The following is a 19,229-nucleotide window of genomic DNA, read 5'->3' as shown; positions in this document are numbered from 1 at the left end:
TAGGGCCATCATGTCCTGTGCTGATCAAAGGCACTTGCTCAAAATCATCAGTGTCGATCCAATTCCAAATTTGTCTTGCCTGGATGGGTAGTGCTTTCACATTCATACATGCTATCAATCACTGAATTGTGAACTTCAGGGTCTATCCAAATTACATTTTACACATAAATTGGATTCCTTGGCTTTCCCAAGGGACAGATCTCTTTCTCACCTTTTCAAGGTGGTAATGTGGTTTACTGTTCAGAGAAGTGGTGCAAATAGTGTTAGACATAATTTCAAACTTTGCAACTGTTGATTTAATGGCGGTGAAGATGCTCTTTATGCAATGAATTCCCAGCAAGTGAATAAACAGTAGACAAATAGAATACCAACTGACAATATTAATTGCTTGTTAGGGTTGTTGTACAGTTTGTGTATTAGAGAATAATGTATGACCTTCACACCTGGGGTTTATGGGTGACAAGGTATCAAATGGCTTTCATTGGAACATAGATGCATTCCACAGAGAGGGGAAACTGATCAGAGGTGAAGTCTGAGGGATGATTCATTTGCTTTATGCCTGATGGTTGAACAATGATGTATGAAAACAGATTGCAGTTTTCCACACCCCGTGCTAGTTGGCTGGAGAATGTGCAGCATGTGAATCTGCGACAAAAACAAGCAACAACCTGATAATTAAAAGTCAATAAGGCTTCCTCATAATGCCTACTGACCCTAAAAGTATGCCTTAACTGCTTTGCTTCGTTACCATACAGAGTCAAATGCCGAAAGGGAGTAATTTGGTCTTCCAAACAGAGTGCAAAGTTTCAATTAGTGTGGAATACCAGTTGCTTTGCAGTTAGGTTTGTACTATTTTAGATGAACACATAACTATCCATATTTGCCTCTAAACAATATAAAACTCGGCCAAATAAAATATCAATAGACCACTTTAGTTCACTCTCAAGAATCCTAGAACTAAGAGCGTCCAGATTCCAAAATAACTTGGGTACCATGCAGAGGGTGTGCATGTTACCCAAGTGTACAGCAGAACACTCATAAATGCATACAAAACCAACAAAGGTGGTACTGCCAGTAACTGCTGATTTCTCTCATTTTTTGAGATCCTGTGCACCAAGAACTGCACTATCGGGAGGGTGCTTAAGGTCATTATTGCTATGCACAGAAAAGATGCTTGTTAATTGAGGCATGCCCACTGATCTTGGTGATATTGCTGCAGATACATTGTCAATGTAAATACTTTGTGACTTGAAATTATACTTATTCACGTTTCAAAAATACTGATATTTCCCGGGAAAGATCTACCTAGCTAGTCATTGTTTTATCACTTACAATGCAGATGCTTTCTGTAGATAGAATTTATAAACAAAGCCTAAGGTTTAATAACTCCTATGAAACACTTTGTGAACACACAAGTTTTCTTCTTTGTTTAGATGAACTGTGACTTGAGGCGGCAGGTGGATGAACAGAAGAAAATGCTGGAAAAATACAAGGAACGGTTAAACCGCTGTGTGACAATGAGCAAGAAGCTTCTCATAGAAAAGGTAAGTGTTCTTTACCTGATGAAGCTTTTGATCTGGCATGTTTATGGCCTGTAATCGGAGTAATTCCATATGGTCTGACATGGTCACCAAGTTTTTTGTTTTTATTTGACCCTTATTTTGGACTTTTGCTGCGGTGTGATACTTTGTTAAACCAATACTTGGACTCCTTATGCTCTCTACTGATTGAAATGCCCATTCACTCAGTGAGGAAGACTACAGTCGGCTGATGCCTAGTTTACAAACTTATCTCTGTGGAATAAATGTATGCCAGACTGGCCACATGGTGGCAAATCTGCAAAATGGGGTTGTATGCCCTGAATTTGTGCATTGCCTCAGGGCGTACAGATTAGACTGAATTGCCATGTGGTACGGTGACTATAATGAGGAAAGCATGACTGTTCACTTTTTCACAATTTAGTAAGATGTGTAAGTATAATATTAATTTTCAATTTTTCCACGTTATATTTTTGGAAGTAGTTTGCAGCCAAATAGTGCAAAAACTACACAGGTTGCTGGAATCAGTTTGTTCAGTGATGTGAGTCAGAAGGACTAGAGCCTATTAAATGCTGCCTTTTCAATCTCCTGTGATTTACATTGTTTAGGCAGCAGGGTCTGTCCGTGACTACGGTTAGGAGCTATTTGGTTGCCCTGTTTGTTTCCATGTGTCTCCCAAACCTGTCCATTTGTTGTCCAGTGGTATTTGAATCTTGTGTTAACTTTCTTCATGGCATCCCCAGCCAAGACAGTGCACAGTTGTCCAGTTAAACTGTATACCTTGAATATAGTAAATACAGTTTTGTTGGTGACAATCATTTCATGCCAAATGTTGGAGAACTTCAGACCATTTCCATTTCTCCGTTTTTATCCATCATACACTTGTATTATTACCATGTGTACATCATATTTCTATCATGTTCCTACTGTTGGCCTGTTCCACCTTTTCCCTTTCACTCCCCGTCTTGGTCACCCTTAATTGCATTCGGCAATGCTCATTTCTGTTAATGGTTAATAAGCTCTTGTTTTCACAACTCACCTCATCAAGTTTGAAGTTATTATTTTGTTGGCGATGAGGATCCGAATTCCAGCTGTTGCGATCTCATACTCAGAGGTTGGGTAAGGACAGTGGAGCATGTTCATTTTTTATTGCAGGCACTGTGGGGTTAATACTACTTACCTGTGACAAACCCAGTTTCTGCAGGCACATCCCAGGATTGAACCATGCCTTTTCTTAGGTGCCAGAGTCTTCATGCATTTGTGGCCCTCCCACTCTAGAAACAACCCGTCCTTCGACCGCCCATCTCAACTTTTCTACCTCTCATAGACAACACTACTGCAACCAGCTGTGGCATTTCAAGCCTTATTCCTGTTTTGAGATGACGTTTTGAATCTCACTGTTTACCAATGGAAATATGCATTCCAGCGAAGTAGATAATACTTTTTAAGTGCTGTCTTACCGTTCTCATAAGCACCATAGCTGACATTTGCTTACCAGAACAGTTGATTCAAATCACATGTGAAAACGATTTCATTATATTTCCTTGCCACGGGTAATCATCAGTAAGGATTGTTGGCACTGCTTCATCTTTATACGCCAGTTGAAACACACTTACTTATTAGCCTGCAACATAATATGCAGCTGTCCTTACTATTTGTTTTTTGTCCAAACCAAATTGCTTGGCATAGCTCATGCTTATCGTGCAGTTTGGCAGTGCAAACAAATGTCTACAGAATAAAGGAAAACCTCCATTGGGGTGGAAAAATACAAGGAGGAGTTTTTCCATATACCTTACCACAATTGATGCACTGGAATGTCTGTAGAAAGAAGAAAATGCATTTTATTACATCCTCCCCATATGGTCAAAATTACAGTGATGAATTTGAGGACGCAGTGTTAAGGCTAGTAGAATGATTCAAAGCTGCTGTCCGCAAAACACTTGAAAGATTTCATTTCTATACAGGATGTCAAATAGAAAATGAAAGTTTTGACAAGTTATCGATGGCTTTGAGGAGACTTTCATGTAAATGCAATTTTGCTGCCACATCTGATGAGACTATTAGACACCAGCTAATGGTTAATACAAACTGCAGACTCATTCAAGAACATTTTTGGGTTATGGGAGGCGCAACATTAATAGACGAGGTGATAAATGAAAAGTAGTGAAGTATGTTTCACTAACAGTAAACCGCACAAAGGAAACTTGGACAAACAAAGAAAATGAGTCAAACTAGGTCTACAAGTGTGGAAGTGATTACATGTAGTGTATTACAAAGGATGTCCAGCCTTTGAAAAAAGAGTGCCGTATCTGTAAACAACACAGTCAGTCAGAATGTACAGATAATAGGGACAAAAGAGTGCAAGCGGCTTAGGTTTTGCATGAGACAACAACTGACAAGACAGTGGACAGAGAAGAAACTTTAGACAGCAAAATGATGGTGCAAGAGAATGGCGAACAAGTCCACAGTAAACCTTCCAAGAGACCAGTGTACACCCTGAAAGTGATGGGAGTTAACATAAAGTTCCTAGCAGGCCCGATTTGTAGCCAGTGCTGGGCAAGAGAGATTATGCTACTTGAGATGTTCTCATTTATGTGTATTTGCAACCTTTCTCATGTTCTCTCTCTCTCCTCCTTTTCTTCTTCCTCCCTGGGTGCTGCTTGATGCCGTTCCCAAAAAGGTGATGGAGCTCTTTGATCTTATATCCGTTGAGCAGATATGTCTGTTTTGTTCTAGGTACGGAAAAATACTGCTGCAGGGTTAGGGGTGCTTTCTTATCCATGCTCAGTGATAGGCCATGTTTTTGGGTCCTAGGTTTAGGCTGTTGGTCCTGGCAGCATTGATCAAGATGGATATGCAGTATATGTTATTGTTTATGTACTGCCTATCTGGGGTGGGGGAAGTTGGGGCGTGGTGCATTGCTTGATGCTCCTACCAGTTATGGAGTGCAAGTTATTGGTTGCGGTGCATATTAGCAGTTGTGTTCTACCTGCCAGTCACCTGGGATGTATCTTAACGGCAGATGGCTGGGGAGGGTATTGAGGTCGTAACCACAGACGTTATTGCATTTCTGCATGGCTAAATGTACAGATATCTTAACTTAGAATGTTATGTGCTTGAAAGGCTTTTCTAAGAGGTATTGGGTTCTTCCGGGGCCACTGTGTGGAGATAGCCGGTCTACAAGAAACGCACTTAATGGTGGACGAATCACAAATGTTTGGGAAGAAATGGAGGGGTCAGTTGTTCTCAGCTACATACTCCTCTTATGCCCGGGGGTAGCCATTTAAATTGCACCTAGGGGTCCCATTTCAGCACACATATAGTAAGGCAGATCTAGAGCGGGTGTTATCTTCTGCTCCAGGGTACGCTGGATGATCAGGCCATCACTCTCCTGAATATTTATGTGCCTAATATTGATGACAAGCATTCCTTCCACCGCATTCAGGAAGATGGCATTTAGACTTTGGTGTTCCCAGCGGGGGATTACAACTGTGTCCTGGAAGGAGATGGGATCCGTTATCCACCTAAGCAAGGCACCTCATCCCTTGCGACCATTATGATAGTTGGCGAGTCCTGCATCCAGAGGGTTGAAAGTATGCCTTTCACTCCCTAACCCTTAACACTTATTGTCACTTGGACTGCATGTTGGTGGCTGGGGTGGACTTTCAGAGATTACTAGGGTTGTCTCATTTGGGGCGATTCCTCTCAGATCATGTACTGGTTGTGCTTCATCAGTAGTGGGGCACCGAGCACGCAGCTGGCGTATTTTATCTGAACTCCTTGGGGACCCTGTGTGTCTGTATGCGCTGGCGACTTCTGCCACTGATTATTTGGACACCCTTTTGGGGACGCAAGCTACAGAGCTATGGATTGGGAGGCTCTTAAGGCAGTCATGAAGGATGGCCTGTATTGGGACCGCTTGTGGTGTGCGGCGTCAATTGGAGGCCGAGCTGGGGATGAAGAAACGCCGCTTGGGAGACCTCCACGGCTCTGAGGTAACCTCCCTGGAGGTGCGGGTGGGGGCACTCCAGGCTCAACGGGAGGTGCAGAAAATCTGGGACTCTGGATAAGTGCACGCTCTGAGGGAGCACAATACTGCGCTGGAGGAGTGGGACCCCGGGGTGACTAGAATATTTTTTGGGCAGCTTTGGGGTTCCAGACTGGCACTGGATCTCGTACAGGACCTGGAGAGTGGCATCTCTGAAACCAAGGGCCTTGTGGTTAAAGAGGGTCCCTAAGCGTTGCAGCACAAATTGTGCCACCCTAAGGGACACCTCTCTGTGTGCCATGCCCATAGACACTGCATGAGATGTAAGACATCCCTCTAGCAGAACTTAGCCCTAAGGTAGGGTGCACTATATCTCCTGTGAAGGAATATCTACCTTAGCAGATATGCCCCTGCAATATCCTTGTAGATTCCTGGATATTCTAAGTGACCAGGGAAGCCATAGTAAGCACATGGGTTGGACACTCATCATTCTGAGTTCCACAGCTCCATGATGGCTTCATCCCACTATAATAAACCTGCACTGATTCCAGTGTCCGATTTATTAAAAAGTGCACACAGAGGACCTATAAGACGGGTCCCCTGAAACCTACCAACCCTGAGTGTGGTCATCGACTGGCCTGAGCCAGCCTGCTACCACCAGACAGTGTTCTGACCTCATGGGGAGAGTGCCTTCACATTCGGCCAAGAACAATGCCTTTCCTGGGTAAATGTGTTCACACTTACCCCTGGTCAGGAAAAGTCAACCGCGGAGGGGAGCTTCAAAGGACTTGCCATCTTTGTAATGTAACCCCAGCCTCTCCTGTTAGAGGGAGCAGGCCCCCTTCCTGTCCTCAACCCCTTTTTGGTGGGAGGGCAGGTGGGAAAACGTAGAAAGAATAGGTGCTGTACCCCTCCTCTGCCAACTTCGCCCCTCAGATGCTGGAGGCAAGGTGAAGTACACTTAAAGCACCCACCATCCTGATGATGGTGGGACTTCTCCAATCAGGATCAGGGATTTACCCACCTCCCGTGTGGGGTGAGCATTTAGAGGGTGTAGTCACCCTTAAGGTAAATAGCCCATTGGCTACTACCTGGTGCTCTTTTTAAATGCCCCTATATGTAGTATTTAGCCCCTCCCCCCCCCCCCCCCCCGAGTCCTGAACTTCAGTTCATGACAACCCAAGAAGAGCCAGACACTACAGAGCCGCGCCAACAGAGAAGGCTACAGAGAACCACTGACTTTACCCTAGCCCTACTTGTCTGGTTTCAGCCCTTGACGATCTTGGACCAAAAGTCAACTCATCTTGCAGCCAGTGACCTTCAGAAACTTGGGAAGACTGCCCGCCTTCGATAAAGAGCACGATCTCCTGAGAATAGTGAATCTGTTCACAAAACAACCATCTTCAAAGTAAAGACTGTGTAACCTGAAGAACCGTGAAGCTTGCCCCCGGTTCCAACTCTGCACCCGACGCCTCCGACCTTTGTCCAACTGGCCCACCGGTTCCAGCAAGGTTCTCCAGCACCCTAGAGCCTGAGCTCCACGTGAGTTGACCTGTCCCGACTCCTGTAAGTTGCCTACAGCCTTTACACGGAGACCCCCAACCGTGACCTGCTCCGGAAAGCCATTTCCAGCACCAAAAGGCACTCCTGCACGCGTCCGTCCTGGGGCTTGGTGAAGAGCACAAAGGGTGTCCCTACGTCCCCGGGCATCGCAACTTACCTCTTCTGCTGTTGGTTTCCTGTGACTTACCACCTGGCCTGAGCCTGCAGCCCATTTCCAATCTGGCCGGTCCCAATTGTTTTTCATTGGGCTCTCGATGCTGTGTTGGCACCCTGCTGCTCCTGGGCCGCTGGGGGTGTAGTGTTGGGCCCGCCTTGGGCCCCTGCCCAGTATTGGACTTAACCCTCAGAGAATGGTACCCCAAGCCGCTGCTACTAACCTGTAAGCATCCACTGTCCGATTGTCTCAGTCCCCTCTGATTTGTATTGGTCGCCAGACGTCGAACTTGCACTCTGCATTCAGACACCCCTGTGCCGCTGGTGTACTACTGGTGCTGAACTGAACCTTGCCCAATATTGACTCAAAGAATGGTCTAGTAAGACAATGTTATCCATATGTATGCTGAATGGTTTCTTCATCCCATAGGTTAACATTGCAAAGTCTAAAATTTGCACCGTGTCCACTTTTTACATTGAAAAGTATTTCTATTGAAAAAGTATTTTCTTGAGACGAAATTCTGTGGTTCTACAAAATCAATATAACCAAGTATTATTTTGTCTTAATTGGTCTCGGATTTATTCATTGAATGTCTCATTTATTGCCACTGTTTGTACAACAAATGCTTAACACTGCCCTCTGGTAAGCCTAACTGCTCGCCCACACTACCACAAATGAGATCATTAGTATTATCTACTTTAGCCTCTGTAAAGCTTCTCTGGGTCCACTGGGCCTTCTGCACACTATACCCATTTTTGGTATAGTATAAATAAGAGCCAGCTGTCTTCATTTGCCATGTTCTACTGCCTAGCATGCATTGATTGGTTCTTTGGCCGATTTGTGTTGCTTGACTTTCTTGGCTAATTGGCGCTATGCAATCTGACCTCCCAGAGTATATTGCTTTGGGACTCATTGATAAGATAAAGAATCTTATGGAAGATTATATTCTTTTGTGGTATCAAATGCTCGTAAACTAGCTAATTCTCAAACAACTGGAGACGCCCCGCCTCCTGATAAGGAATCTAAATTACTAGATGCCTCAGTCAAAAAAGTAGCAGCGCAAGCAGCTAATCATTGGCACATTGCTAAAACAAAAGCACTGTTAGCGAGGTATGACAGAGCTCATTATGATGAGTTAGAGCAACTGATCCAATATCTGCCTGAGGAACATAAAGCTAAAGCTCATGACCTCCTCCAGGAAGGGAAGCTCATTTCCAACACTTCAACCAGGTGTGCTCTAGAGGCAGCAGACACTGCTTCATGCGCTAATAACACCAGCGTCCTACTCTTATGCCACGCATGGCTCAGGGTATCAGGATTTAAACCAGAAGTTCAAGCTTCCATTTTAAATTTACCTTTCAATAGGAACATTTATTTGATCCTGAAGTGGACACTTCATTAGAAAAATGAAAAAAGACACTGAGGTACTTAAATCCATGGGAGCTCTACAAACACCATCTATTCGTGATTCCTTTTGCTGCTCCTTTTACAGGGGAAGCTCAAAAACCATGCCTACCGACGGGTCCTCCACGTCATATAGAGGTAATAGTCAATCACCCTTTACAAGATGTTATTTTCACGGTGGTTTTCGGGAAACCATGGCAAAGGAAGAGAGAAAGGTAACACACCCCACACTTCCCCAGCCACAAACAAACTGTGACTTGTCTCCTCTTTCCCTCGATCATTCAACACCTGTCGGGGGATGTCTCACTCAATTTCTCCCAGTCTGGAATACCATTGCATCAGACAAAGGGGTTTTTACAAATTATCCAATCTGGTTATTGCCTGGAGCTTACTGGCAACCCTCCAAACATTCCATCATGAACACACAAACTATCTCCAGAACATATACACCTATTCAAACAAGAGGTTCAATCTCTTATAGAAAAAGGAGCTATAGAGCTGGTACCATTACAATATCAAGGGACAGGCGTATACTCTCTTTACTTTCTGATTCCCAAAAAAGGATGGTTCTCTCAGGCCTATATTAGACCTCAGAGAATTAAACCTATACATTCATTCAGATCACTTCCATATGGTCACTGTCCAACAGGTGCTTGCTCTGCTACAACAAGGCGACTTTATGTCCACTCTGGATTTAAAAGACACATACTTCCACATTCCAATACATACATACGTTCATCGCAAATACCTAAGATTTGTGGTAACGGACAACACTACTAATTCAAAGTGCTTTCGTTCGGAGTCGCCACTGCTCCCAGAGTGTTAACAGAATGCCTGGCAGTAGTCGCAGCTCACCTGCAAAGACAAAATATACATGTCTTCCTGTACTTGGACGACTGGCTCATCAAAGCCAGCTCATACCAAAAGTGTTTTCAAAACACACAAAGCACTCTGACTCTTACACGGTCTGGGCTTTACAGTCAATCTGTTAAAGTCACATCTGCAACCCTCCATGTCTCAGACATACTTAGGGGCCAGTTTGGATACTCCAAAAGCCCTAGCCTTTCGGAGTGCAGCCAGAATAAACAATGTTCAGGCTCTAGTCTCTCAGTTTCAGACCAACCACTCCCTTCCAGAAAGAGTATTCATGCAGTTGCTCGGTATGATGGCATCTTGCATCACAACAGTTTCACATTAAAGACTCCAGATGCGTCCCCTTCAGGAATGTTTAGCCCGTCAGTGGAATCAATCACAGGGTCTGCTAAAAGATCTATTGTTGGTGGACGGCCACACCCATCGCTCTCTGCAGCGGTGAAACCCACAAAACTTGACCAAATGGCAGCCATTCATCGACCCGATTCCACAGATGGTGCTAACAGCAGACGCATCATTAACAGTTTGGTGAGCACATGTCCAAACTCTTGACTGTTTAAGGGCTATGGAGTCAGAAGCAGAAACAGCTTCATTACAATCAGCAGGAACTGCTAGCAATATTCCTAGCACTCAAAGCTTTTCAGACCCACCTCATACACAAGGCTGTCTTAGTCCGTACAGACAACATGACAGCCATGTATTATATACAAAAACAGGGGAGAGGTGGGGGGGGGAGGAAACACACTCTCCAACTGTCATGCCTTGCACAGACCATTTGATGAGCCATTCATAAAAACATCGATCTCCTAGCAGAACATCTACCAGGAGAAAGTAATCAGATAGCAGACCTGCTCAGCAGATAAAAAGAACAGATCCACGAGTGGGAACTACATCCTCAGGTTCTCCTCCCATTCTTTCAAATGTGGGGTTTTCCGGAAATAGATCTGTTTGCGACTCACCAGAACGCAAAATGCCCAAGCTTCGCCGCCATGTATTGTCCAAAGGCAATGCCGTATTGATAATTTGGTCAGGAATCTTTGTCTACGCTTTTCCATCTCTCCCACTCCTTCCATTAGATGTTCGGAAGCTGAGGCAAACACCCCTAACACTGATCCTGGTTGCTCCCACATGGGCCCGTCAACCATGGTTCACAACCCTGAAAGAGCTTTCCATAGTTCCACATCAGAAACTACACCTCACCCCAAGTCTGCTCACTCAGAGCCATGGAAACATATTGAATCCAAATCCAATGGAGCTGAAACGTGCGATTTGGCTCCTGAAGTCATAGAGTTTGGTTATCCAAACCTTCCACCAGACTGTATGCATATCATTAAAGAGGCCAGAAGACCTACTACCAGTGCTTGCTATGCAGCCAAATGGAAGCGGTTTGTTATTTACTGCAATAACAACCATATCAACCCACTTAATTCTTCAGTACAAAATATCATTTGCTATTTGTTGCACTTACAACGCTCAAATCTAGCTTATACATCCATACGACTACATCTTGCTGCATATCTGCAAAACAGACAGCATGTCACTCTTCATAGTGCCTGTCATCAAAGCATTTATGGAAGGACTAAAAAGAGTAATTTCTCCCAGGCTTCTACCTTCACTAGCAAGGGATCTAAATATTGTTCTTACCAGGTTAATGGGTCCACCCTTTGAACCTTTACACAAATGTGAGTTACAATTTCTCACTTGGAAAGTTGCTTTCCTCATTGCCATTACATCGCTGAGGAGAGTAGGGGAGCTACAGGCAATAACTATTGAAGAACCCTTTTTCGCCTCCACAAAGACAGAGTGGTTCTTCGCACTAATCCGAAATTTCTACCAAAAGTAGTATCTGCCTTTCATATAAACCAATCTTTTAAGTTGGCAGTTTTTTTCCCTCAAAAAGATTCAGTGGCAGAAAGGGTTCTTCACACATTGTATGTTAGGAGAGCTTTACTTTACTACATTGAAAGGACAAAACCCTTTCGGAACACTAAGCAACTATTCGTGGCCTTTGCTCCACCACATAAGGATAATGTTATTTCAAAAACTGGCAATGCACGGTGGATTGTAAAATGTAGTCAAACTTGCCTTACAAAGGCAAAAGGAACATTACCGACACCCCCTGGGGCTCATTCCACCTGCAAACTAGGGGCTGCTATGGCTTTTTTTAGGGAATATTCCCATTGCAGACATACGCAAAGCTGCAACATGGTCTACTCCTCACCCATTCACTAAACATTACTGTGTAGATGTGTTAGCGACACAACAAGCTAATGTAGGTCAGGCAGTACTTAAGACACTATTTCAAACAACTGCAGCAGCTACAGGTTAGCCACCGCTTTAGGAGCAAACTGCTGCATAGTCTATGCAAAGCATGTGATCTACAGTTCACATGACTCGAACGGAAAATGTTACTTACCAGTAGACATCTGTTCTTGGCATGTAGAGCTGTAGATTCACATGCACCCATGTACCTGTTGCAGTTACAGTTATATACTTAATTATGTATTACATAAATAAGCATGATCATCTCTTTCTATACCACTAAATCCATTCTCACCCTCTGACGGGAAACAATCTCACAATGGAGTCGATGCCCATGCGCACTATCACCGAAAGGAGTAGTCTCATGACTGGAAATGACTTCTTCGAACAAATACAACTGGCAAACATCTGGACCCAACACTAGATGGCAGGAGTATGCAAAGCATGCAAATCTGCAGCTCCACATGCCAAGAACAGATGTCTACTGGTAAGTAACATTTTCCTTTCAGTGAATACATTCATTTTCCAATTGCTCACCGTCCTCCCTCCTCAGGTACTATGGTAATGCATTTTTTAATAATATTCCAAGGTATGCAAACATATTATGTGCTTTCTTTGTCACTGTTGTTGATGCTCTCTTGGTTCCTCTCCACACACACCTGAGGTGTTAAAAGTTTCAGGAACTGCCTCTAGCAAGCGGTTTAGTTCCTTAATCTACTTCTAAATCATTAAATCCTGAAGAAAAGTCATGGCTAAAGCTTCTTGATGCCACCTGGCAGCGCTGGAGAGTGATTTCTGGGAACAAATGTTGCGTAATTAACTTTTTCATCCAAGGCAGAAAAATCATTATGTATTTTGAGTGATGTTAGTGCTTAATCCCCCTAGGACTAGGGAGGATATTTCTTGTGGGCAGACAGGGGAGATAAATGTTTGGGAAGTATCTGTACACAAGGTACAACAGTCTTGATCAACAAGATTTAGAAAGGTAAGCAGAGGTCACAGCAGAATGTATCCTTTGTTCCATGTTGAGGTTCCCTGCAAGACCACTGGCATAGCTATCAGTAGTGCACCAGGTGCAGTGCTTTGAGAGAGACTGTTGAAGCTCAGTTTTGGCTATATGTTCTTAACAAACATGAACTAGGGGTCTTTTCCTTGTTTGCATTGTACCTATGGCACCCTTTCAATGCCACCGTGCAAGTGAACTCCCATTCATGAGAGCTTTCTTTGTTACACATGGAGAGATATATTTTTGTTGGAAGGATGTTTGTGGATATTATTTTTCAGACCAGTAGAATTTGACTTTCTCACTGTTTAGCCTGATTTCTATTATTAATTGTGGGTTGATGTGAAGAATATTTGAGGAGCTAAGATGCAACACCATATGGTGCCAGCAGGTCTGTTCTGTCCTTACTGATTCCTTTGCTATTTAGTAATGTTCCACCATTGCTGCTACTGGCTTGTCTCCTACTGGTCTGTAGGGACTGAAAAGTGGGTCTACACTGGGGTGACAAAGGTTTCCTGGAAGAGTATTTTCTAGAATCTGTGGGAAACAGACATTTGTAATCAACAAGACTGTCTCAAGAGGTCTCTTAGCACGCATTTTGAATTAAAGGTGACTTAGAATAAATAGGTCCTTAGGGCCTTTTCAAAGAAAATAAATGAATCGGACTGCAACAGATGTCATGCAGCCCTCCTATATTTAGGTACTGGAAAAGTCAGAGAGAAAGTAATTGTTAGGCCTGGGGTTCCTGCTACTTATCTATGGACCAATTGGAGTATATCCTAGCTGATAGAAACTCCAAGCTGCAGATTCCTTACCATAAGAGTATTCCCCAGGCATCAGACTGGATCTGGAAAATCTTTAGCAGTACTAGCGCGTGCTGGTGATGATTCACTTGCCTAGTCCGTACTGGATGTGACATGCACCGTGCCTATTTGGTGCTACCGCCGCACCCTGACATCAGTCCCCGTCTTTCCACGCCATCAGCATGGGTCCAGAAGTTACCGCAGTCACTTGTTGACTGCTTTTTAACTGCATTAGGAGCCCCCTAGGTGTCTCTCTTGTAGTAAGACTACATCCGGTTTAAGTCCCATTACGTATGTGGCTACTAACCCCCGATTTACCTTATTTTCTAACCCATTTATGTTCCACGTCAGTATAGAGCATCTCTTATCGTCTTTTGTTTCACCCCCACTCATCTACGCTGTGTGACCATGTCTGACCTCCATATGTGGCAATCTCCGCCATGCCACTCCACATGTGTAAACATCTTATCCCTCAACCCATCTGTGGAACCCCAATAACCCGCCCACCTACCCCCCTCCCCAACCTCTCTGATGCACATTTCTCCTCTCATTAACGTGACAACTGTGTCGCAGATGATGCCTAACAGGTCTGTAACCCTCCCCTTCCTGGTTCAAACACCCACCCTCTAACTCAAAAATCCAAAGTGCTTACTGATTAACCAGTCTTAAGTCTGTAAGGAAAAAAAAATAAAACATCAGAAAGAACAATTTCTATCAAGAGTCCCTTGGAGAGAGGGGGTGAGGGAGTCCGTGGTTTGTAGACTTTTCATCCTCTGCCATGGCCCATCTGTCAGCTTAGTAATCTCGTTTATCAGGCACTGTGTCCATGTTGGGGTCTGAGGAAAGTCTGGCTAGCGAGCCTTTCGCCATGTTGGCTATTTCCACCATCAGTTGGAGGCATCTTTCTAAGTCTGATGAGTGATCTTGGTCTGACAAATCCGGTGTGACAACCCTCTGTGTTTTTGTCATCTTTAGTCTTTTTTTATTATCTTCGTTAGCTCCCCCTCCATATCCGATTGAGAGGCCCGACTTTGAGACTCGTTGCGTTGCCGGAAAAGGAGTCTCCAAGTGTTTTTTTGCTTGTGGTGTCGCTGCAAAGCCCCCTCCCCATTTTCTGAGTCGTGGGTTTCTACCCCCGCCTTTGTGGCTTTTTGTTGGCTTTCCAGTCCCTTCTTTCCAATTGTAGAAGCGGACATGCCTCCTCTGGTGTCTTGAAGAAGAGTGCTTTACCCTAATAGAGAACTGAGTTTCGCTGGGAATATTAACATGTACTGTAGGTGTAAGGTCCACTGATTTGTTTTGGCTGAGTCAAAAGTTGGTGTCTGTTTTTGTTCTTAACGGAAGAAGTCAGGAAACACCATGTTTTTGGAATGTTCATGTCTCGGTCTTGATAGTTAAAAAAACGTGCGATTACTGGTCGTTGGGATGCTCCTGCCACTGGTTTTGCACTTACTGCTCTGTGGGCTCATTCTATAACAAAGCTGGACAAGAATTGTGCAGTGGGGAGGGAACCTCTCAAACAATCAAGTACATGTACTTGTGCCTATGTGCACTATAGCGTGAAAGCAAATGCTAACAATTTTATCTTGGGCCTTAAATTCTTTATATTTGAATAAAGTTAATTTGCACAAATAATTAAAAAAAAGTATATTTTTGTCACATTAACAATCGTGTATTTTGTACAGTCCTAAGATCTGTTCTAGTCACAGATTACACATCATAGCCTGTAACAATCACATAATCATTCTTTCATAGGCAATCTCAATGCATTTTGGGACTGGTGTCCCTTCGTCAGGAGCCAATTGAAAGAATGGCAGAAATAAGCACTGGGACTTGAATGAATAAAACAACTCTGATATAGTAGAGATTGTCACATGATCCAATACTTGAAGTGCTGCACGTGAACTGCCAAATGATGCCACATCTAAAAATGCCACTAGCTACCGACTTCTCCACGCCGCTGTTACTTCAAGTATTGGATCACGTGACGCTCTGCTATATCAGAGTTGTTTTATTCATTCAAGTCCAATCGCTTATTTCTTCCATTCTTTCTGTTAGTACTTACCTAATTTTGCCTCTGCTATACCTCTGGGGACTACCTGGACTCTGTGTCCACTATGCCTCAGTTTGGTATAGTATGTACAGAGCCAGCTTCCTACATTGGTGGATCAGTAGTGGGATGTAAAGCCTTGCTTTTATTGGACTAACTTAGTCAACCTCTGATCACATTACAAGAATCCAAAAATTGTCTTTAGTACAAATCATTTTTGGAATTTACTATTTTTTCAAAATCTCTAAATGTCTTGTTAGGGCCTTGTGTTAAGTTTATGTAGCATTTGTTTTAGAAAAATAAGTCACTGAAGTTAGGGGGGGAAAGTATTAAGAACTGTTAGTGTAGGTATTCCAAAAAGATCCCCTCTTTAGGAAAATAATGAGAAATCCAGGGAATATGGCTGAGTAGCTCGACCTCACCCCTTACTCCAACCTGGAGGTTAAAGAGTTAAGGCTTCTCTGTAAAGCTAACAAATAAGAACTGGGTCTAACCCTACCAGGAGACACCACCAGGAGTTCCTGGCAGGGCTTGCAAGAGACCACCCCACAGAAGAAGGTGAAGATCTTCACGAGAATGGGTAAAGTAGTGGGGATGATAAAGTCTTAGACCTACCACTTCAACTACTTAGGGAGAGAGAGAACTTTGTGTCCTACCCTCCACACGCAAGATGTAAAGGGCTGGCTCCTACAGAGGTATGGTCAACTCCATAGCAGACAACCTGCTTGAGGAGGATCTCCTTTAAGGAAGTATGACTGAAAGGCTATCCCTAGAGACTAGGCTCCTTACTCTAGAAAAAGAGAGAGCAGAGATGGGCCTAGGACCCATCAATGGTGGCAGCAATTTAAAAAAAGTTTAGAAAAAGAACAATTCTATGATCCTGAAATCCCCAAATGGATTGTCACTAAATGTGAGGATGGTGATGACATCACCAAGTTGTTCACAGCCTTTGAGAGGGCCTGTGAAGCCTGAAAAGTGAGGAAATCTCACTGGGGGCAATCCTGTGGGAACTGTTCTCTGGTTACTGCAGAGACAAGCTTCTGACCCTTAGTGGGGCATGATCAGAGTCCTATGAACTCATGAATGGCACCCTGATTGAGGGATTTCGACTCACTACTGAGGAGTATAGAATTAAGTTAAGGGGGAGGGGGGAGGGAGGTGGGGGGGGGGGGAGTCAGAAATCCCAGAGTCAGTCCTAAGTAGAATTTATAGACTCCTCAGTAAAGACACTAGGTGGCTGGTTGGCTGTAAATAAATTGCAAGATTATTATGGCCTTTATAACTTGTTTGTGAAAGAACACATTTTAAGTAACTGCATCAATGAAAAGTTGCATCTGCATCTGGTAGACCTAGGTCCAATTTCTCCCCAAACATTAGGAAAGAAGGTGGACCACTGGGTCAAGACAATGGTATCCAAGACAACCACTGGGTGTCATGTCTCCTCCCCCAGAATGGGCTGTGTCCATGAAAGTGGAAGTTTCAGAGGCCCTGCCGCCTTTGGACGCTGCCTCTGCCTTTTGCTTCCCCCAGCAACTAGCTCGCTCCGGTTCTGGACCCCACATTGGTAGGAATATCAGTGGGAAATCCAAGCTTGGGAGAGAGGTGTACCCACCTTTGCCAACCCCACCGTCAGGTGGGGGAGGTGAGGTGAAGCATACATCTCAGTCCCCTCCATCTTGATGATGAGGGGGCTCAGCCAATTAGGAAAAGGCTCATGCCCCATCCCATTGGAGGGTGGCATAATAGGGGGTGTACCCACCCCAAGGAAGGGACCCATTGGTCTGACCTGCACAACCCTTTAACGCCCCTAAATCTAGTATTTAGGAGCAACCCTGAACCTTGCCTCCTCAGATTCGAGGAATAAAGGAGGACCAAAAAGCTGAGCTTACCCAGGAAGGACAAGAGGACATCAAGTGCCTTGGCCCAGCCTTAACAGCCTGTCCTGTCTACGACCTGCATATAGCAAGAACCTCGGTGATTCCAGCTGCCAACAACCCCTAGTGCCCAGAGGACCTGCCCTGCGACCTTCCTACAGAATCTGTCTCCCGTGAGCACCTGATTTGCCAGAAACAAAGACTCTCCTTTAGAATCCAGATAAGAGTGACTCCGTGATTCTGCACCACTCTGCACCTGATGCCCACGGCCCATTTCCAAGTGGCCCAACACCCCAAGGAGGTCTCCCCAGCGATCCTGACCTGGTGGTCCCCGACCTCCCTCAAGCCTCCAGATGATGCCTGCAGCCTAAACCTGAAGGGTCCCCCCCGACCGGAGCTGGTAAGAGACCCCGATGCCAGAAGACACCCCTGCACCAGACGACCCACATCCTTGGGTGGCCCAACCGACGGTGTCCAGTCATCGCCCCTGATCCCAACTTACCTCTCCAGCTGGTGGTCACCTTCTGGAAGCCTCCTTGCCCGAGCCTCCAGCATATTTTCAAAATGAAGGTTTGCTTTGGAAACCACAGGGCCCCTGTCGTCTGTTTTGCACCCTGCACCTGGTCGCCCGAGTGCCGCAAGTGGTACGGCTTCTGCGCTGGTAGTTTGCCCCTGCAGTGCTGACCTTAACCCCAGGAGGTTTGCTCCAACAACCTAGTGGCCTGCTGGTCAGCAGTCCCTAAACGAAAGCCCCTTTAGCCCCATTGGCTAACATTGGGCCCCTGCACACTGTTCCAGTGCCCCTGGTGGTGCAACTCAAATTCTCATTTAGACCTTGGATATCCCAAAAACTCACCCTTGTAAGTTGTGTAATTACCTGTGAAACTGCTAACCCTTTTTCCCCATAGAAAATCATGAAAAGAGATTTTGGTCCTAACAAATGTCTAAGTGTTGAACTGTGTTGTATGAAGAAACGAGAATTCTATTGCAAAGTTTAAAACGTCATACTTACCTTGTATTTAGAGATCCTAAGGTTTTGTATCTAGGCATACCACTCCCAGAACTCAGAGCAATCTAAAAGTAATCCAAGAGTGTTGAAAAGTAATTACTTTGTAATTTGAACTGTTTCCAAAGCATTTACAAACCTATAACAAATGCAATTTCAAGCTCAACTGCATTTCCTTGAACATTCTTGCATTTGAAAGTATATTTTACTTACCTGTGCCAAGTCCTACTTAGTTCTAGAATGAAACCTAAGTATTCCTTTTTTTATACCTACCTAATTGATCTCGATTCTGTCTGAGTGCGTTTATCCATCCTTGATTGAGTGAATACAATAAATGCTTAAGCCACCCTCTGGATAAGCCTAACTGCTCACCCACACTACCACAAAGAGAACTGTTAGTACTTAACTAATTTAGCCTCTGTTATACCTCGGGGGACTCCCTGGACTCTGTGCCCTCGATACCTCATTTTGGTATAGTATATACCGAACCAGCTTCCTACAGTTGGGCCACCCCGTGCATGCAACTATGCCAGTCTCCGCACCTCTCCCGGCGTCTGTTGTCTCAGTGCACAGCCTGACTGAGGTAAATCTGCCAGAACTGCTCAGGGCGGTAGAAGTGCCCTAGGGGCCACTAAATCCCAGAGAGCCCTGTGGTTACGTCATTTGGAGTCGCTCTGCAGGGAGGAACGGGGGAGTGGGGTTCTCCTCGCT

General features: G+C 44.5%; 1 protein-coding gene across 7 annotated transcripts in view; it reads left to right on the top strand.

The window, feature by feature from the left end:
- The window catches only part of TLK2 (tousled like kinase 2), a 2,417,851-nt gene that overhangs the window by 1,336,242 nt on the left and 1,062,380 nt on the right, over positions 1-19,229 (top strand). For all 7 annotated transcript variants that reach the window (XR_014968435.1, XM_085624076.1, XM_085624079.1 and 4 more), the window contains one exon: positions 1,434-1,544. Coding sequence is in view for 6 of the 7 variants with exons in the window: in XM_085624076.1 (XP_085480202.1) it covers positions 1,434-1,544 (111 nt within the window). In the remaining variant the exon portion in view is untranslated. The remainder of the gene's footprint in view (positions 1-1,433; positions 1,545-19,229) is intronic.

This window comes from Triturus cristatus, chromosome 1_1 (assembly GCF_964204655.1).
Source record: "Triturus cristatus chromosome 1_1, aTriCri1.1, whole genome shotgun sequence".
Taxonomy (NCBI): Eukaryota; Metazoa; Chordata; class Amphibia; order Caudata; family Salamandridae; genus Triturus; species Triturus cristatus.
The sequence above is the reverse complement of the archived record's forward strand: the minus strand, read 5'-3'. Positions and strand labels throughout refer to the sequence as shown.